The sequence below is a fragment of the Erinaceus europaeus genome, unplaced genomic scaffold, assembly GCF_950295315.1.
Source record: "Erinaceus europaeus unplaced genomic scaffold, mEriEur2.1 scaffold_489, whole genome shotgun sequence".
NCBI lineage: Eukaryota > Metazoa > Chordata > Mammalia > Eulipotyphla > Erinaceidae > Erinaceus > Erinaceus europaeus.
Window position 1 is genome coordinate 47,101 of NW_026647619.1, and position 21,745 is coordinate 68,845.

A 21,745-nucleotide genomic window follows, 5' to 3' on the forward strand; every position below is an offset into this window, starting at 1 on the left:
TGAAATAGAGATTAGCTATGGTGACACTATTTATACTATGGAATCAATAAATGCTACAGAGAGACTTTTTTTCCTAGAGAGTCAGCTCATCGGAATGTAATTTGGTGGCCTTGCTACATGTATATATGTCCTTGCATATGTTTCCAGGTATGTGGTGCACCCCACAAGTTGGCACTCTATTTATTGTGGATATTTTTCTGCAGTGTGATGTATAGTTAAAGTGGTTCTTTCTCATTTGGCTGGTGGGAAAGTCTTGCAGTCAGAGTAGTTAGGAGATATGTTTATTTTTCACACTCATGTTCTAGTCTCCTTTCAGGTCCTCAAATTCTGTTACCTATTGGCTTTCCCCTTTGACCAGTTGTCCCTGGCAAACTTGGTTACTTCCTGGAATCTGATAATAGACTAACCGGTTGAAGATCAACATGTCTGTGATTGCTCAGAGTTCACTCTCAGAGGTAGAGTCTTAGCACCGCTCCACAGACATCAATAAATGGCTGTTTACAATCAGACAGGGAGACGTGTGTCAGAATCAGGACTCTGCACCCTGCTGCTGCTGTCTGTGGACATCACTTGCTGTGGATTTTTCTTTGTGGAGCCCTGCTTTCTGCCAGCCGTCAGAGCCAGTGAGGACAGGTAGAAGTTATGATGGGCTTCTGCTGGGATGGTTGATTTTCTCATCGACAGAGAAGTCAAGGCCAGAGGAATAGGAGTACAGGCCAAGAGCCAAAGGACAGCACAAGTGACAATGAGTAAAGTATTGACAGCTCCCCATGCGGTTCTGTTTTCTCTACTGAGTTTACTCAGGCTGAGATGAGCGTGCTCTATGCGGCCATGGAACTGGAGTGGGAGAAAGCTGCAGGATCGCTCCTTTCAGTGGGCAGGGACCAGATATTTCTGCCACTAGGCTTGATTTTAAAAGTCCATGCTGCATGGTCTGGGATGTAGCACAGTGGATAAAGCACTCAACTCTCAAGCATGAGGTTCCGAGTTCAATCCCCAGCAGCACTTGTACCAGAGTGACGTCTGATTCTTTCCTTCTTTTCACCTATCTTTCTCACTAATAAATTAATAAACTCCTTGGTCCTGCTTAGTGACCATTTCCCATCTCCTGTTAAGCTCGCTCATGTGGAAATGCCTCACTTAGCATGGAAACAGGCGCAGGGCCCATTCACACCATCATCCTATATTTTCACGGCAGAGTTTAAAATGGCCCTGTGACTGCCACATACACACATACGGTTGACAACTATGAGGTGTACTGGAAGGCATTGATGGGAGTGAATCTTTAATTCATGATCCAGATTCTCATTTGGGGCCTTTCTTGCAGAGTTCTGCCCTAGCTTCATAACTCTAGTCAAAGCAAGTCACTTTATTTGATCCTTTAGTTTAGTTTTTTTTTAATTGATTATTTAATTTATTTTCTGTCCCTGGAAGTGTCTCTGGGGGCAGAAGGCTAAAATTTTTCTGGAGAAACCACTGGGGGCGGGGAGGCAGGTGGTGGCACCTCTGGTTCAGCGCACATGTTAAATGCGCAAGGAGCCGGGTCCAAGGCCCCGGTCCCACCTGCAGGGGGAAGGCTTTATGAGTGATGAAGCAGGGATGCAGGTGTCTCTCTGTCTCTGTTTTTGTTTTAAATTTTATTATGTTTACTTATTTACTGTATTTGGACACAAATAAAGAGGAAAGGGGGGGAGATAGAGAGGATGAGAGACACCTGCAGCCCTGCTTCACCACTCATAAGGCTTCCCCCCTGCAGGTGGGGACTGGGGCCTTGAACCTGTGAAGCTCTTTCACACTGCAACATGTGTGCTCAACCAGGTGCGCCACCCCCTGGTCCTCCCCTCTCTCTCCTTCTCTGTCACTCCCTTCCCTCTTGATTTCTGACTATCTCTATCCAATAAATAAGTAAAGACAGTGATAATAAAGATAATAATTTTAAAGAAAGAGACCGTTAGCAGGTGGCTTTCTTGGAGGGGACCATCTGTGCCTGGTGAGTGCAGTGAAGCCAAGAGATCACGTCAAGACTAAATAAATACTCTGGGTCACCAAGCACGCTTACCGTGACTCACCAAGCCGAGCTGACTTGGGTTGCAGCAGCACTGAGGCCTCAGACATACATGATTGTGTTGCCTGTGGTTCGACTATTTCATTACTGTTATTGCAGACACAGAGAGAGTGGAGGGAGACAAAATAGGGGAGAGGCAACAGAACACCACACCACCACCTGCAGGTTCCCACGTGGTCCTGGGGTTTGAGCCTGGCTTCTCTCTTTTTAAAAATACGTTATTTATTTGTTGGATAGAGATTGAGAAGAGAATGGAAGATAGAGAAGGAGAGAGATGGAGAGACACTGGCAGCTCTGCTTCACCACTCGTGAAGCTTCCCTCCTGCAGGTGGGGGCCGGGCCTTGAACCTGGGTTGTTGTGCCAGTGAGCACTCAACCAGATGTGCCACCACCTGGCCTCTGAGCCTGGCTTCTGGAGCACAGTAAAGTGTGCTCAGTGTACTAGGCCAACTGTCTCCTCCCCTGAATTCACTTCTTCATTGTTACTGTTCTAGCAAAATTCTGGTAGGCAAACAGCTTCTGAAAGAGCACATCTATTTCCAGCAATAAACAGTCTTCAGAGCCAGGGCTGGGCACCAAGCTCCCATGCTGGATAGGGCAGTGATGTTCATTCCGCTTGCAGTAGTTTTGGGGTGGTTCTGCACCCGACTTAAACCATGGAAATGCTTTAGCTCCCACATGGAGAGAAAACTTAACTCTCATGAACTCTCTGAAGGTAAACATTAACTACATACCATGCCTGACACATACTAGGAATTCAGTACTTCTCAAATTAGTTTCGTCTATAAAGTTGTGACGCTTATTGAAAAATCCATGTACTTAAAATAAAAAGGAAGAAAAACAAAAAACCTGAAATTCTACCTCTTAGCAGTTAGAGTTATGTCCTACAAAGAATTTCCTTTGTCTTTTCTTTATTTTTTTAAAGTTTGTTGAGATCTTTAAAATTTTTTTTATAATTATCTTTATTTATGGAATAGAGACAGCCAGACATCCATAGGGAAGGGGGCTATAGAAAGAGAGAAAGACAGACACCTGCAACACTGCTCCAATGCTTTCCCCCTACAGGTGGGGACTAGGGGCTCGAACCCAGGTCCTTGCACATTGTAACATGTGCACTCAACCAGGTGCATTGCCACCCAGCCCCTTGTGAGGCATCTTCAGGACCTGTGTCCTCACAGCACCTGGGGTAGACTGTGCATAGCACTTGGTGGCCTGCGTCAGGTCAGTGGATGGGGTCCCTTGTTTCATAGCATGTGTCAGGGAGGGTTTGTCCCCGTGTGTAGGGTCAGACCGGACGCCTCTCACCTGTCGTTCTTCCTTTAGCAGGTGTCTTCTTCGGAGGTACGCATCGGGCCCATGAGACTGACGCAGGACCCTATCCAGGTATGTCTCCCAACTCCACAGGACGCGTGTGCCTGTGTCTGTCAGCCCCGTCTGAGGACGTCTCTGCCACAGCCGCTGGGAGACACCCTGTCCCCGCAGTCAGACCCACCCCCAGCACCTGCTGTGCTCGCCTGGCTGTAGGTGCATGTGCGTGTGTGTGCAGGGACTCCTGTGTTGTGACTGTGTGGCAGGTGTAGAATGCACCCGTGTTATAAGCACACGTTCTTATTGCCGCACCTGAGGACTCAAAGGTCTTGAAGATGGAAACACTACTCTTGAATATAAATATAATGAGTTGACGGCACGGTGGATTGTGAGGGAGAATGATTCTTTTTAAAAAAATTATTATTGGAGAGAGACAGTCAGAAATCAAGAGGGAGAGGGTTGATAGAGAGGGAGAGAGACAGAGAGACACCTGCAGACCTGCTTCACCACTTGCAAAGTTTTCCCCTGCAGGTGGGGACCAGGGGCTTAAACCCGGGTTCTGTGCATTGTACCATGTGTGCGCTCAACCAGGTGCGCCACCACCCACCCTTCCCATGATTCTTCCCCTCAAACCAAGTTTGTCCCACATCTTGCTGCAGCCAGGAAGGGAAAACGTCATGTGTGGTGAACGGTGGACTTAGCCGCGGGCACCCGCTGGCTGTGAATAGCTGTGAATGCTGGTTCTGCCTGGAACTTACTGTTTGGCGTAGCCTGTGTGGCTTCACTTCCCCACCCAGGACCTGCTCCGTAAGGCAGAAGTAATAGCATCTCTCCTATAGGGAATTTGTACTGAAAATAATAACATCAAGTGCCCAGAGCTCTGCCTAGAGGTGGAAAGTGCTCAGAGGAGAAGTGTTGTCGGCTAGAAAGAGGTGTTGACAGAGCAGGGTGCAGGCAGGGGGCGTCCAGTAGAATGCTCCTTACCATGCCTAAGGTCCTGGGTTCAAGACCCTAGCCCTTGCCTGTAGGGGAGGAAGCTTCATGAGTAAAAAAACTGAGAAACTGTGCTCTCTGTCCCCTACCTGTTTATCCACCTTGTCCCTTCTCTATTACTCTTGTTCAATTAAAAGAAAAAGAAAAAAAGGAGGGGCAAGAAATGCTAAAGAAAAAATAAATCCACCAGGAGGACTGGATTTATCATATAGGCATTGAGTCCCAGCAATAACTCTGGAAGCAATAAAAGAATATTTTTTAAAGGTGATGACAAAAATTTCCCCTTTCTTATCCTGTCTAATTTGAACCAAGCATTCTCTTAGGCTGTTATCAGGGAAAGAAAAGTCCACCCACAGCATGGACCACAGTAACTATGACTGTCCTTCCATAACCCCTTCAGCTCCCTCTGCCTGCTTTAAAGAAATGTGAGGGGGGCTGACCTTGAAAGCAGCCGCTACACCCCTCCTGCATATATGTCATCCTATGAGGCCTTCTAAGTGAACCTCCTTCTTCTGAAGTCAAAGCTTGTTAGCACCTGGCAGGAGTGAAGATGCAGAAAGGGTGACAGCCAGCCAACCAATATGCAAGTGAAAAACTGGCCACAGACATGTACTGTTTGATTTGTGAGCAAATGGAGAGGGGAAAAAAAAGGTTTTTACTGTTGGTTGGAAAAGGGAATGCAAATCAAGGGAAGAAGAGAGGGGGAGGAAAAAAGGAAGAGATGGAAGCTTGGGAAAATTTGATGAAAACAAATTTAGGAGCAGAGAGAAAAAAATCACTAAAATAAACATAAGCCACAGTTATTTGTATAGAATACAAACAAGTGGAAAATTCCAGTAATCATGGTGGGGTGTGTGTGTGTGCTTGTTTCTGATCTGAGTCAAGGCAGTGACAAAGGATTTGATGCCAGAATTTATTCCCAGAGCAGTTTCTAAAATATTTCTTTGGATTCGTGTAGTGTTCGATCAATTAGTTTCATTTCTCTTCATTTCTTTCCTGTTCTGTCTTGTCCGTGAATATGCAAGATAAGAGTGCTTCAAACTGTAATATATTGCCTGAAAAGGCTCTTCTTAAAGGCGCCTGCTTCTACAGTACCCAGATTTGCAGAATGTTCATAGTAGGTCCTGTTACTGCATAGTTCCCTGTATGTATAGATGTGTAGGGCAGGAGCAGATATTACTTGTGGGAAATGCACATGTGTATGATACAAGCATCTAGCAGATAGGCTCATAGAGAGGCTGACTGTGCCCGTATTTATCCTGCTCATTCCTCAGTGTGCGTGTGTGCATATGAAAACGCTTCATGAAACTGTTTGGAAAACACAGGCATGATTCAAGAAACTCTAGCCTTCACTTCAGAATTTTTCCTGAAATGATCACAGATACTTACTTTTCCCTTTGCCCCCTTTTATTCTTAAAAAAATTTTTCAGGAGTCAGGCCCCGGTAGCGCAGTGGGTTAAGCACACGTGGCGCAAAGTGCAAGGACCGGCGTAAGGATCCCGGTTCGAACCCCCGGCTCCCCACCTGCAGGGGAGTCGCTTCACAGGTGGTGAAGCAGGTCTGCAGGTGTTTCCCTTTCTCTCCCCCTTTCTGTCTTCCCCTCCTCTCTCCATTTCTCTCTGTCCTATCCAATGACAACATCAATAACAGCAACAATAATAACTACAACAACAATGAAAAGACAAGAAGGGCAACAAAAGGGAAAACAAATAAATAAAATAAAATAAAATTTCTGCCAAAATTTCTAATTTTTGAGATTATACTATATACCTTTCCATGAATGATTTTTGCTCTTGCTTTTGAATATATTTTAGGCTCAGCTGGAAAGTATCAAGTAAATCAACATGGGCAAGAGAAAGCTGTAGCTACTTCTAAGCGTGTCCTATTTGACATGCCGCTTTATGCTGTGTCTAAGAATCTGTTGCCTGGTCTGAGATCTCAAAGAGGTCAAGACATACTGTTTTCTAAGCATTTTGGAATTTTAGCTCTTATTTTTATGTTGACCTCTGTGATCCATTCTGAGTCGGTTTTTGTATATGATGAGAGGGGTAGGGATTTTATTATTTTTGCAAGAAGCGCCATCTGGTTACCCCAGTAGCACTCGTTTAAAAGCATTTTAGCTCCCTATTGGATTGTCTTGGCACTTCTGACAAAATTCAGCTCATGATGAGGGCTTACTTTTGGATTCTTGACTTCCTTCTTTCATTATATTATCTTCCCCACTTTATTGAAGAGGGGGGTTGTTAATGGTTTGCAGTGCCATGGTTGACGCACAGAAAGAACCTCTCGGCTTCCTTTCATGGTGTCTGCAAGGCTTTCCCCCCAACGTGGGGAACTCTGTCGGACACCAGGAGCCCAGAGCCCCTCAATCCCACCCCTGTCCCTCCTTCCCCAGAGTCCTTTGCTTCCATTACTTTGTGTCTGTCCTACCATGCTGGCTGGATTCCTTACAGTAGCTTTGAAGTGTGAGTCCCCAGCATCTTATTTTTCAGGTTTGCTTTGACTCTCTGGGGACACTGCAACTTCATGTGGATTTGAGGATCAGCTTGTTCATTTCTGGGCTGGGTAGGAGGACCAGCTGGGATTTTGATAGTGACTGCAGTGAGTCAGTTGCAAGAGTGTTATTATGTTAACAATTTTGTCCTCTAGTTCATTCCCATAAGATGCCTCTCTGTTTATTTAGATTTTTAACTTCTTTCAAAAAGTGGCTTATTAAAAGGTTTCCGGGTGTGGGCTTCATACTTGCATTGAATTTTCCTTGAAATGTTTTCTGTTTGATGTCATGGTAAACTGAATTATTTCCTTAAGTTTTTTTTTTTTTCTTATTTTGTGCTTTCCATTTTACTACCCTGTCCTTTCTTTCTGCTTTTTATTAAATTAACAGCTTCCTCAAATTGTCTTTTTCCCTAGATTAGAAATTGTAGGCTCTCTTATGCCTTTACTCTCCATTTGCCTTTTAATCATCTTTTAAACATTTTTTAAATATTTATTTATTTTCCCTTTTGTTGCCCTTGTTTTTTTATTGTTGTTGTAGTTACTATTGTTGTTGTCATTAATATCTTTGTCGTTGGACAGGACAGAGAGAAATGGAGAGCGGAAAGGAAGACAGAGAGGAAGAGAGAAAGACAGAGACCTGCAGACCTGCTTCACCACCTGTGAAGTGACTCCTCTGCAGGTGGGGAGCCAGGGCTCGAACCAGGATCCTTACGCCAGTCCTTGTGCCATGTGCGCTTAACCAGCTGCACTACCACCCAACTCCCCCTTTTAATCATCTTTAATACGTATCCTCAGCAGTCAATAGAAACTCAGCTATATTCTGTTTCTGGCCTCAGAAACAGGCTTTTGATAAGCTTTACAGATCAAATAATAACCCCATCAATGAAAAAAAAGTCTATAATTTTGGATGTGTTGTATTTGGTCTATGAAAAGGTTCCAAAATACTTCTAGATTATATTTGTAAGCTCTGAAATATAATGAGTGTCATGAACCCATTCTGTGAGCCAGGATGTCTTCAGTTCCTGTATAACACACAGAGGTCCCCACCTGGTATCTTGTCATTTGAGTTTGGCCCCAAAGGACAGCAAATGCAAATGGCCAGGTACCCTGAACAAGGGGCAGAAGAACTCATTTAAAAAAAAAAAAGAAAAGATGAGAAGCTCAATTTAGAAGCAAAGATGTCTACCATTTACCTGGTCATAATCAAAGATGGTTGAACATAGGGTCCCCCCACCCCTAGTCATGATCTCCAGAGTATCTTCTTGATGAACCAGGACTGCACACCAGGCACGCAGGGGTGCAGAGACGGTGCCAGGTTCCCTGACAGTGCAAGAGTTCTGGTCTGGTAGCTTGTCTTTTTGTGTTGTTTCTTTTCCCTTTCTTTCTTTCTTTCTTTCTTTCTTTCTTTCTTTCTTTCTTTCTTTCTTTTTTTTTTTTTTTTAACCAGAGCACTACTCAGCTCTGGTTTATAGTGGTACAGGGATTTGAACCTCGGTTTTCCGGAGCCTCAGGCCTGAGAATTTCTTTGCGTAACCATTATGCTATCTGTCCCCACCCTTTTTGTATTGTTTCTAGCATTCTAAGAAACAGAGCTACCATTGAGTGCCAGCTTAGTGTTTCTGCTACTGAGATTCCAACTGTCTTTGAAAAAAATCACACTGTGTTCCAGTGTCCTCACTTTTTGTTTATTTTCTTGGAGGGAAGTATCTATTTTGTTATTTCATTGGCATGTCAAGAAGAAAAGAAAAAAAGCCCTAATTTGTCTACATCAGCCCTTAGAGCTTGGGAGGAACTTGTTTGATGAGGACATTTCTGACTGTGGTTGTGTCTGAGTGTGTGCGGAGTTCACCAAGGGAAATGTCCCCCCACCTGAGACCTGGGGACGCGGGGCTGTGCATGGCCCACACGAGCTGGCAGAGCGGGACGGGTGCGAGTGCTGGAGGGAAGCAGCGTGATGCTGCCCAGCATGGCTCTCCTGGGTGAGTGGATGTGACTCACAGCCGAAGTCAGATTTCCAGTCTTGGCAAGAAAATAAAAAGGAAGAGAAATACTATGAGGCAGTAGATTCTTATCACCATGATACCATCTGTAAGACCAAGTGGCCTTTTCTTTGTAACGGTTTAGAGGACATGGCCTTCCACCAGTGTGTAGAATTTACATGCTTCTGCTAAGAGTTCTGTATCCTCCCTCCCACACACATACCCCCCTCATACGGGGCTTTCCAGCTGGACATGGAAGTGGATCTTCATAGCTTGTGCCTTTCTGAACAAGCAGTGTTTTCCTTTAAAAATCTGTCCTTTGGGGCGCTGGGTGATGGCGCAGCGGGTTAAGCTCATGTGGCGCAACGCGCAGGGACTGGCTAAGGATCCCAGTTCGAGCCCCCGGCTCCCCACCTGCAGGGGAGTCAGTTCACAGGTGGTGAAGCAGGTCTGCAGGTGTCTGTCTTTCTCTCCTCCTCTTTGTCTTCTCCTCCTCTCTCCATTTCTCTCCGTCCTCCCATCCAACAACAAGGACGACAGTAATATTAACAACAATAGACAACAAGGGCAACAAAAGGGAAAAGGTGGCCTCCAGGAGCAGTGGATTCATGGTGCAGGCACTGAGCCCCAGCAGTAACCCTGGAGGCAAAAAAAAAATAAAATCTGTTCTTCCACAGACTATATTTCTGGAAGGGCTGTATATTACAGATTTTGTATATAGTAGGCTCCGTAGCCTCGTTAGAGAGATGTCTCTCACATTCTGTCTCAGACGATGCTGTCTGCTAGCCCAGCCACTTCCTTTTTTATTTCTTTATTCATGAATTAATAATGATTAACAAGATAACATGGGTACAATTCCACACAGTTCCCACCACCAGAGTTCCATGTCCCATTGGAAACTTCCCTATTCCTTATCCCTCTCTGGAAATATAGAGCAAAATTATTTTTACGGTGCAGAAGGTAGAAGGTCTGGCTTCTCTGTCATTGCTTCTCTGTTGGACATAGATGTTGGCTGGTGGATCCACACCCCCAGCCTGTGTCTGTCTTTTCCTACTGGGGCAGGGCTCTGGGGAGGGGAGGTTCCAGGACACACTGGTGAGGTCATCTGCCCACGGAAGTCAGGATGGAATCATAGCAGCATCTGCATCTTGGTGGCCTAAAGGCAGTAAAATAGAAAGCAGGACAAATTGTTTAATAAACAGGAACCCAAAGGTTGGAATAGAGCAAATGAAATTAGGGGTCTTCATGTGGGAAGAAGGTAGGAAGTCTATTTTAGGTATATTCTAAGGGGCCCATGACTTTAGTAATTTTTGCCTGAGCCTGATAGTTGACATGCATATGCACTAAAAGTATTGTCTGGGAAGATGGTGTCAGAATTGAGGACAGGACCATTAAACTGGATTAGGGAAGAAAGTAGCTCCCAAACATGAGGAAAGTATAAGAATACTATTAGCTGTAAACCCCATCGATCTGACCCAGGGCCCATATTCTATTCAGATTCAGCACAGGAGTCTGTGTGACCTCTGAGTCCCTGTCAGTCTGAGCTCACAGTTTGTGGTCACAGCTGGGACATTCTAGGCTGCTCTCATGTCAGGACCCGTCTTCCTTGACCGGCAGAGTGGGCTGACCAGCCTCCCTTCAGAGAGTGGGACCGTCCCCACCATTCAGCCCAGACACTTTCATGGAACCCATGAGTTTCTTGGAATTTTTGGATTCCATATTTTGGGGGGCAAAAATTAGAATAAGTTGCTTAATGCTTGCATAGGCTTTGAGATCAGATGATCTCTTGCAGATTTTACTATGTGGCAATGGGTGAGCCTTTAGCCATCCCAGATCTTTGGTGTGTCTGTCAAGTATACACAGGGTTATTGAATAAATTGTACATGTAAAGTACCTGTTGTATATAGTAGCCCATCTTTGAAAATTCTCCTCCAGCTATAGCTGTTATTAGCATCACTTTCCTAACAACATCTAAGGAAAGTTTGCAAATTATTTTTTCCTAACTAAATTAAACTCTGATTAAATAGACCACATAGTTATTAGTATATGGATACAACTTTTATTTATTTTTTTTAGATTTTATTTATTTATTAATGAGCAACATAGGAGGAGAGAGAAAGAACCAGGCATCACCCTGGTACATGTGCTGCCGGGGATTGAACTCAGGACCTCATGCTTGAGAGTCCGATGCTTTATCCACTGTGCTACCTCCTGGACCACCTTTTATTTCTTTTCATTATTATCCTTATTTATTTATTGAATACAGATTTTCAGAAACTGAGAGGGAAGGGGGTGATAGAGAGGGAGAGAGACACAGAGACACCTGCAGCCCTGCTTCACCAATGGTGAAGCTTTCCCCCTACAGGTGGGGACTGGAGGCTCAAACCTGGGTCCTTGCACATTGTAACAACCAGGTGTACCACCACCTGGCCCCTTGGATACAATTTATGTCTTCTATACTTGTGGCCTATTCTAGAAACTCCTGTTTACTCAGTTTTTGCTGAAAGCCAAACCAGTATTCTGAAAGGAGATATTTAATAGCAAATATTCCTGATTCTCTTGAGATGGGTAGAAATACTCTTACTTAAAATAAACACAAAGAATAGGGAGTCCTTACATAATCTTTGACTTAAGGAAAAGTTTTGTTTTCATCCTTTTTGTAATTGGCCTTTACCAGAGAAAGCCAGTTCGTTCTAATTTTGCTATCAAAGGTTATTATCAAAGATCATGAAATATTTTCCAGTACTTTCTTGATAAAACTTGTAGAAAGGAGTGGTTACAAAGATGTCTAGTGCTGCAAGATGACATGAGTTTGAGCCATGGATAGGCCTTTGATAGAACTGGGAGACGTGGATGCAACAGGGCCCCCTCGACATGCTTCACTTTGGACAGTGTCCAGAGGTACCAGACATGGGATGGCAGCCCTTCAGCTGCAGAGCTCGGGTGAGACCTTTCCTGGCTCACAGGACTCCTTAATTCCATTTCAGGTGGTGCACTTCCTAACAAAGTTACAGAATCTAGATACAGACCAGGGCCCATGGGGTAATGCACATGTGCACATGAATCCATAAGCTGGGGAAAAATTTACTTAAAGTAAAAGTGTGCAATGTTCTACAGTGACTCAATAAGTGCAGCAAGCAAGTAGAAAGACCTAAAAAAAAAAAAAAAAGATACTTTTAAAAATTAAGCACGAGAAAGTATTTAATCAAATATTTTCTTTTTTTCTTAAATATTTTCTACTTAGACTTAGCTACCCTCCTTCCCTACTTCCTATTTGACTTTACTCAATCACTCTAACTCGAATCTTGTTGGACAAATTAGGTTTGTAAATGCTGGATAAAGGCAAGAGACGGGCTCATTTTAATGACGCCCCTTTTGGTCACTACCAGGCCACCCCATCATATATGGCCCTAGTCAGGGAATCCTGCAACTCCCACACAGACATGATGGGCCTAGATCTCTAACAGATCCCTCTCTCCACCATCACTGCTCTTCTCCATCAGGAACATCATAAACCCTCTTGTGGGTCTCTCTAGGACCTTGCCTTCAATGGAGAACAACAGTAGTAGAAACTGACCCCATCTGCCACACTGGAGAAAGACTGATCCTGAAATGAGAGCAGCCTAGAATGTTCCCAGCTGTGACCTTGGACTGTGAGCTCAGCCCTACAGGGACTCAGAGGTCACATAGGCTCCTGTGATGAATATGAATAGACATGGGCCCTGGGTCAGGTTGGTGGGGTTAATAGTTAATGATATTTATATACTTTTTGGGAGCATCTCTCTTCCCTAATCCAGCTTTCTAGTTGTATTCTCAGCTCTGACACCATCTTCCCAGACAATACTCTTAGCCTACCTGTGTGTTAGCTGTCCGGCTCAGGCAAGAATTAGTTAAGTCATGGGCCCCTTGAAACAGACCTAAAATATACTTCCTAGCTTCTTCCAACATGAAGACCCCCAAATATCTAGATCTCACTGCTTTTCAGCCACCAAGTTACAGATGCTACCATGATGCCAACCTGACTTCCCTGTGCAGATGCCCTTACCCATGTGTCCTGGAGCCTCCCCTCCCCAGAGCCCTGCCCCACTAGGGAAAGATAGACACAGGCTAGGGGAGTGGATCCACCTGCCAATGCCCATGTCCAGCGGAGCAGCAATGACAGAAGCCAGAACTCCCACCTTCTGCACCGTAAAAATAGTTTTCCTCCATATTCCCAGAGAGGGATAAATAAGAGGGAACCTTCCAATGGAGAGGAGGGGATATGGAACTCTGGTGGTGGGAGCTGTGTGGAATCTTGTCAATCATTGTTAAATCATGATCTGTGGAACTCCCCCTCTGCACTTCATCCCCAGGCCCTTTCCTCTGGGCCATGCCTTAATTTTCTCAGTCCAGTTTGGCCTAACGACTAGTTTTGTGGTTACAGGATGGTTTAGGTAGTGTTCTTCCTGGAGATAGAAGAAAATCCTGCAAGGCAATTCAAGGTTGTCATAGTTACACTTGAATAGGATTACATTTGATCTTTCTTTCTTCCTTTCTTTTCTTTCTTTCCTGTGGTGGCATTGGGTAATGAATCCAGGACCTCACATATGCATGAGTTTCGGGGTCTCTCCCAGATGACTTTTTCATCCTTTATTTTAAAGACAGAGGAGAGACAGAAGACCCACTATAACACTATTCCACCGTTTGTGAAGTCCTCCTCCCATGATGTCCGTGGTGTCCCTTTGTGGTCCCAGGGCTCAAACGCAGAGCCTAGAGTGTAGTAAGACATGCATTTAAGGGAGCTGGTGGTAGTGCACCCAGCTAAGTGCACACCTCACCATGCTCAAGGGGCTGGGTTCGAGCCCCACTCCCCACTTGCAGGGAGGACGCTTCACGAGCAGTGAAGCAAGTCTGCAGGTGTCTTTCTCTCTTCTCTATTTCCCCTTCCTTCTCAATTTCTCTTTGTCCTATCAAGAAAAAATTAAAATAAGAGAGGCATGCACTTAATTGTATGAGCTGTCTTTGAGTCCTTGAGTATTTGAAAAAGAGGACTAAGCTTGTGTTAGGCAGTGCCAAGATTCCCCAATTTCATCTTTCATTTAAATAACACCAGACTCTTGATCTATTTTAGACTGAACTTACGTGAATATCTTCTGTGAATAATTCCATAAATTATGAACTTTGCTAGTAGGTCTGTAGTTCACAAGTCATTGTGTAAGAAACAAATTTGCAGCATGATCAGTGACCAAGAATGTTTTGGTTTTTTTTTTTTTTTTTTTTATAAAGTACCCATGCTGGGCCTTTGCCTATGTAAGCACAGACAGCAGAGTATGTGGTGGTGTTGGTTCTCTGTCTCTCTCTCTTGAAATTTAATTTCCTTTTTAAAATTTTATTTAATTTGTTATCAGATATATATAGAGAGAAATTGAGAGGGGAGGGGGAGATAGAGAAGGAGTGAGAGACAGAGAGACACCTGCAGCCCTGCTCTACCACTCGTGAAGCTCTCCCCCTGCAGGTGGGAAAAGAACCAGAGACTTGAACCCGGGTCCTTGCTCACTGTGGTGTGTGCTTAACCAGGTGCACCACCCCCTGGCCCTGGTTCCTTGTCTCTCTGTGATAACCGCTATGTCATTACACAAACAGATCGCTGAAGGAGGGGATTAGAAAGCAAAATGAAAGTGCATCAGAGGCATGGAGTAGAGTCATTTTAGCACCGAAAACTGAGTCAGATATATTTTGAGTCAGTTATATATACCTTTAACAACTTTTAAAGTATGCATTGCAAAGTAGTGAGTCTGCAGAGGCAGTGAGTACATAGAGGACTTTTTTTTTTAAGTTTTTGTTCTTTGGTTAATACCTACCATATACATTTTCTTTGAGAAAATGTCATTTTTCCAGAGGTAGGTGATCACCAAAAGAGGTGATTACTGCAGTGCTTCTCATTGCATGCATTTTTTTATCTCTATGGATTTATCTTTTGCTTGGAAGTTGAATTATTGATAGGTAATCTTTATGATTTTTTTTTTTTACAAATGGGAAGGATTTTAAATATGGCCCAAAGAAATTCTCTATTGAGTGCTTTTATAGTATGACACAAATAGTCCCATTTCAGGTTTAGATCTTATTGTGCATGTGTGGTGAGGCTAAGTGACAAAGGGGCTGGGTGGTGGTGCACTTGGTTAAGTGCACAAAGTACTAAGCACAAGGACCCAGGTTTGAGTCCCTGCTCCCCACCTGCAGGGGGGATGCTTCACAAGTGGTGAAGCAGGTCTGCAGGCGTCTCTCTTTCTCTCTATCTCTCCTTCTTCTCCCAATTACTCTGTCTTAACAACTAAATGGAAAAAGAATCTACCATCAGAGGTGGATTCTTAGTGCCACCACTGAGCCCCAGTGATAACACTGAAGGCACACACACAAAAAAAGAAGATGAAGAGATAGTGTTATTGAAAAGATATTTTTGGGGTTGGGGAGATAGCCTAATGATTATTCAAAAGACTTCCATGCCTGAGACTTGAAGGTTCCAGCTTCAATTCTTGGCATTGCTATAAACCAAAACTGAGTAGTATTCTGGAATAACAACAACAACAATGGTAATATAATATACTGGTCTCAGTTCCTGAAAAAGTCACAACGAGCAGTACACCAGGGTGCCTTGGGAGGCATAATGAGCAAAAGGAAGATATAGGCAAGGATTTTGTGGGGTTATCTGGACAGAGTCTGGATCAAAGCAGGTGTGTCTAGTTGTCTGATACTTGACTGTGAAATGATCAGGGCAAGTAGATAATGGTTTTGAACATGAGAGTCTGCCAACAGAGGAGGGAGCGGAGGCATAGGCACGGGTGAGATTGCCTGTGAAGGATGACTTCCAGCACAATAATAATGCTTCAGATCGAAAGATGACTTCTGAGGCAAGTTCCTGTCTCTAGGAAGTACCTTGTTCTTGGCAGGTGATTCAGGACCAACAAACTCTAGATATTAAAGTATCAGTAATACAGGAGATAGAGCCATGAAATAACTTTGGCAAAGGATGTGTCTTACCAAGCACAGGTCCATGGGTTCAAGTCCTGGCACCAAGACTGGCTTAGGTCAGCTCTGTGGATGATGGAGTAGGGATGAGGTGTCTCTCCTCTCTTTCTCCCCCCCTCTATATTAACAAAAATACAGAAAATAGCAAGGCATAATGAATAAAATTTCACATTTTCAGTCAGTCTTATAAGTTTCCATGAAATTCAGTTCTCCAAGTTCTGAAGAGAGCCAGACCACGGCCAACCCTCTGTTATGACGCTGACTTCCTCTCCCACTCTGCTGTGCCCCAGTCTGTCACTCTTGTTTCCTTAACATGAGACGTGAGTGACTCTGTAGGGGTCAGGAGAACTGAACCTCTCCCTGGAATGCTTGGCCTTTAGATTCCAGCTTGGTTAGCTTTGCTGTTCCTTCAAGTATTTGCATGTCCATCACTTTTTCAGTGAGGCCTGCCTAACCACCCTACTTAATGGTCCTACCAGCATTCAAATTACCTCCATTGTCTTCTTCTTCTTTTTTTTTTTTTGCCTCCAGGGTTATTGCTGGGGCTCAGTGCCCGCACTTCAAATCCACTGCTCTTGCCAACCATTCCCCCCCCCCCCCATTTTACTGGACAGGACAGAGAGAAGTTGGGAGAAGATGGAGAGACAGAACACGAGAAAGAAAGACACCTGGGGACCTGTGTCACTACTTGTGAAGTGTTCCCCCTGCAGGTGGGGAGCAGGGGGCTTGAACTCAGATCCTTACTGTGCTTGTACTATGTGTGTTTAACCAGGTGCACCACCACTCAGCCCTACTGATTTTTTTATTTTATTTTTGTAGATAGCACTTGGCACCAAACGTGCCTGCCATTTACTTGGTAGAGGTCAGTGTATTTGGTAGAGGTACTTGTCTGCTCTGCCACTGTAATGCAGGGACTCTGTTTTACTCATCAGAGAGAACTCTCAAGTAACAGTAAAGCACTGCCTGGCACTTGGTGGGTACTCACTTTGTGGGTAGCTTTTATTGGATATTTTTTTTGAAGGTGGAACACTCCAGTCTATTAAGGACACTTAAGACATATCAATTAATAGCTGTGGAGATGTCTAATGTAAAAATGCAATTGTGTTCCTACGAAGTTTTATTTGTTTGGGGCCTGGCTGTGGTACACCGGTTAAGCACACATATTACCATGCACAAGGGCCCGGGTTCCAGCCCCCCCCCCCACTCACCACCTACAGGGGTCCTTCATGAGCAGTGAGGCATGTCTGCAGGTGTCGCTCTTTCTCTCTTTGTTTCTATCACTCTTCCCCTCTCAATTTCTCTCTGTCCTATCCAGTATGACAGATAGATAGATAGATAGATAGATAGATAGATAGATAGATAGATAGATAGATAGAAGGAGGGAGGAAGGAAGGAAGGAAGGAAAAAATGGCCTCCAGGAGCAGTGGATTCAAGTGCTGGCACTGAGCTCCAATGATAACCCTGGAGGCAATAAAAAAATCATTTTATTTATTTTAATGAGAAAGAGATACAGAAGAAAAGATACAGAGAGACTAGAGTACTGCTCAGTACTGGTTGAAGTAGTTCTCAGGATTGAGCTTGGAGCTTCAGAGCCTCAGGCATGGAAGTGTTTTGCCCACCCGTTATGCTCTCTCCCAGCTAGCGACGTGTTCTTACTGTCGGCAGAGCTTAGACCTAATGCTGTCAAGGAAAAAATGCTTAGGTTTGTTCCATGATCCGTAATTCAGACAGACAGGTGTTGTGTCAAGTTCTGACTCTTGGCCTCTCCATGTTGCATTTCTTGTGTTAATATCACAGCTAGACCAAGGAAAACTCTACAGACTTTGCGCTGACCAGTTAATTCTCCCTGAGTCGTTTCTCACCACAGTTTTCTTGTTTAGTTCAAGCATTCTTTTCATTATTAAAAGAAATTCATAAAACTGCCCTCATTCTTTTTCTAATCTTCCTTTCTTTTTCTTTCTCTTTTTTCTTTTCTCCTCCTCCTTATTCTCCTCCTTCCTCCTCCTCCTCCTCCTTTTTTTCCAGAGCACTGTTCTGCTCTGGCTTATAGTGATGTGGGGGATGGAACCTGAGACTTTGGAGCCTCAAGCATGAGAGTCTTTTTGCATAACCATTATGCTATCTACCCCTGCCTTTTTCTAAATTTTATTATTTATTGGATAGAGATAGAGAGAAATCTAAAGGGAGGAGGGAGAGAGACACCAGCAGCACTATTTCGCCGCTCATGAAGCTTCCCCATGCAGGTGTGAGCCAGGCCCTTGCACATTGTGACATATGCACTCACCTTGATGCACCAATACCCAGCCCCTGCCTTTCACTTTTTTTTTTTTTTTATAAGAATTGCCTTACATTTTTCCCCAAGACGCTGCATTGTGGTAAAGGACTTGAGGTCATTGTCGACTGAGGACAGACCCCCACCTACTATGGGCCCACAATAAATATAGCTACCATGAGTATGACTAGCACATAACTTCAAGCCACGCGCTAAGAAAAAAAAATGTCAAAATCATGACAACAAAAGATTTTTTTCTTTTAGAAACATAACATTTAAGAAAACAAGATTATATATATATATATATATATATATATATATACACACACATATATATATTCAGTATAAGACAAGTAACATTTGTAATATATTCAGATACTTAGTCTAAGAATCTGTTGGGAGGTTTAGGTCTAGAATAATATTGGCTGTCTTCCCCAGCCATCTGGAAAAGTCTTTTTTTTTTTTGGGGGGGTGGGGGTATGTGTAAGCTTCTCTGTATATGTATCAGTATCTAGTGATCACTGTATAGCCGGCTTTGAAGAGCAGAGCCCTTTGCTGTGTTCTGTTGTATGTAAGCAGAGAAGGTGCGTGTGAAGATTAGGAATCATACCTAGAAACGACAGTCGTGACTTTCACTGGTCAGGGTGTCACACAATGATATAGGTCCTTTTAAATGTAAAGGGTTTGTAAAGATCTCACCGGGAAGTTAATGGCATATAATACAGTTGTTGACACGTGGTTACACCTCCACGTGATAGACGTCTACTAAACACTCTTGCCCTCAGCTTACGTCTCCCCCCCAATCATGTACCAGGCCTTTAACAGGTGCACTGGGATACAATCATATTTGGCTTTTCTACAAACTAAAAGGAGAGTTGGGAAAGTTGGTACAGATACCAGTGAAGCCAGATGACCAGGAGTGCGTTATTGCTGAAAGGAGGTCATTCTAGATAATAACAGTATATACTGTTATCATATACTATAACATATATATAAATATATAAATATATATATATATATACTGTTGGTGTGTGTGTATATATATACACACACACTATTATATTATTGTTTCTACTTTTCTCTATATTTGTAATGTAAACATTTTAAAAGTATAGTAGTAACATCAGAAAAGTTCTTTTAAATGAAATACATTCAATATTTTATTGTTCGTAATAATATTGACATTAAAGAATACTTTTCATAAAAAGAAAAAAATGAATACTGGCTGCTCTGATTCCTAGGTAGGACTGAAGAACTAAGGACAGACAGGGAAAACAAGAAAACTGAGACTGGGTGTGGCCTATTGTACCAGAGCAAAGGACTTTGGGGAAGGGTGGGGAGGTAGAGGGCTGAGGATGTTTGGGATCCTGGTGTAGATGGCAGAAAGGAACTTAAGTTCCAGGTGAGAGTGCTTTGCAGATACCTATAATAAGAAATTGAGAAAGAATACCCATATCTCACAAACTATAAACCATTAACCCCCCCCCAATAAAATGATAAAGGTAAACAAATCATGGGAAAACATGGCTATTGTTTTAGACTCTTCACATAGAGAAACTATTTTTCTGTTCCTAATTGTTTTTAAAATAATTTTCTCTCTTCTTTTTAAAAGATTTTATTGATTTTTGTTTATTGAGTACACAGAGAGGAATTGAGAGGGGAGGGGGAGGGAGAGAGCGAGCGAGCCAGAAGGACACCTACAGCCCTGCTTCACCACTCCTGAAGTGTCCCCTCAGCAAGCGGGGACCAGGGGCTTGAACACAGGTCCTTGTGCACTGTAAGACGTGTGCTCAACCAGGTGCGCCACTGCCTGCTCCCCCTCCTAATTGTTTAAACCAGAAGTGGGTGCTGAGGAATGTGAATTTCTTTATCAGCATCTTGAGATCATTAGGTTTTGTTACTTGGGCTGTTTGTGTATAAAGCGCTGTTTCGTGTATCAAAAAACCCTACAGCCATCAGAGTTTTACTGAATAGCTAGTAAGTAGCAGCCTGTTTTTTTGGCTGGAGGTGTTGCAGGCAACCAGCAGGCAGGTCCTTGCTGTCGTGAAGCTCAATTCTAGTGGGGAATAGATCATATACAAGTATACAGACAAAAGGTTCGAATGACCATAGAGGCGTACCTGGCTCTGCACCTACCTGAGAATCTGAGTCCCAGAGGGTAGGGTGTGATGACGGGAGGGGCTTGGTATGAACAAATGGTGCCATCTTTCCGGTGGGTCGGGTTGTACATTTCAATGCGGCAGTTTAAACCATCAGCTTCACATCTCATAATTATTCTGTGCAGATTCTGCCAAGGGTTTGTGCATTAGGATCAGTGTCTGGGGTTGTTTACAGCCCCTTCCTTTCTTGTGTTTTTATAGGGGTGTAAGCGTTTAATTCAGAGAAGTAGTCACCAAGAACCTAGAGAAAACCACCTACACTATAGGGCCCAATATGTAGGTAGGTGAATCTCGGTCTAACCTCATTGAATTTACTGCCCAGTCTAAGTTAAAGCAAGGCCAGTGGGCACATTGAAAACGAATGAACAACCACCACCAGAGTGATTGAGCCTTCTCAGTGTTCAGTCATTCAGGTCTCACAGCCAGTTCATACATTCCGTCCTTACCTGATAGGAGAGAAACTGGATGGCAGAGTTGAAACACTGTGTCATTCAGTGACCCACTGCAACCAGTTAAGGAGCTGGGGCAGGGCACCTGTAACTTTCCTGCACTGAACCAGTGCAGCCCAGTTTGTAGTGATCTCTAAGGAGGATGGTTTTGCTAAGATGCTCTTTTCTGTGCGTTGTAGGTTTTGCTGATCTTTGCAAAGGAAGACAGTCAGAGCGACGGATTCTGGTGGGCCTGTGACAGAGCCGGTTACAGGTGCAGTATTGCTCGGACTCCGGAGTCAGCCCTGGAATGCTTTTTAGATAAACATCATGAGATTATTGTGATTGACCACAGACAAACCCGGAACTTTGATGCTGAAGCTGTGTGCAGGTACCTTCTTTTGTCTATTTATACTTACCAAAGGTCCAGGTAACAACTTAAGGAAACTTCACATAGAGACCTCTTTAACTCCCTCTCAAGTGTTTCTAAAATCTGTGTTGCTGTTTCTGTGCAGTCTCCTGTGAAGAACGATATAGATTGATCTACAGATTAACCTTGCCTTTCCTATTTTTTTTCCATCTTTGAACTCAGCTGAATTAAAAAGGTGAAGGTGGACTCTGCTGAAATCCTTGTGGTGTACCCCTGCCTGAGTATTCCTCAGAGTTCACAAAAACATTAACATTCAGAGTTCTTATTATACAGATATGGTTTGGGATCGACATCAGGTATCTTATCTTAATTACTCTGCACTGAAATGAACATCAGAATTGTGTGGAATATAAAGTTTTCCCTGACTGACACAGACGGGTGTTTCCTAGAATAGAATAGTCAAGCAGCAAAGAAAGCCACTTTGCAGCAGCAGAAAATCTTTCAGAAACCTGAGGCTTCTGCTTGTTTACAGAAATGCTTGCACTCCAGGGAGGAAATGCAGGTCTTTTCATAAATAAATGCATTCTTAAGAGCTCACTCAGGATGGACGGATCCATTTAGCAGAAGTAGAATGCTTGGAAGCTAGATGGAAGATGCTAGATCAGGACAG

The 21,745-nt window shown here is 43.6% G+C and overlaps 1 protein-coding gene across 2 annotated transcripts in view; it reads left to right on the forward strand.

The window, feature by feature from the left end:
* Nucleotides 1–502: 502 nt before the first annotated feature.
* Nucleotides 503–21,745, forward strand: part of LOC132536393 (high affinity cAMP-specific and IBMX-insensitive 3',5'-cyclic phosphodiesterase 8B-like) — a 40,039-nt gene continuing 18,796 nt past the window's right edge. Inside the window, exons 1-3 of one of the 2 annotated variants that reach the window (XM_060184175.1) lie at nt 503–633; nt 3,389–3,448; nt 20,906–21,096. In XM_060184175.1, coding sequence (XP_060040158.1) covers nt 3,422–3,448; nt 20,906–21,096 — 218 coding nt within the window. In that variant the 5' untranslated portion in view covers nt 503–633; nt 3,389–3,421. The remainder of the gene's footprint in view (nt 634–3,388; nt 3,449–20,905; nt 21,097–21,745) is intronic. The other variant, XM_060184176.1, reaches the window with a different exon arrangement.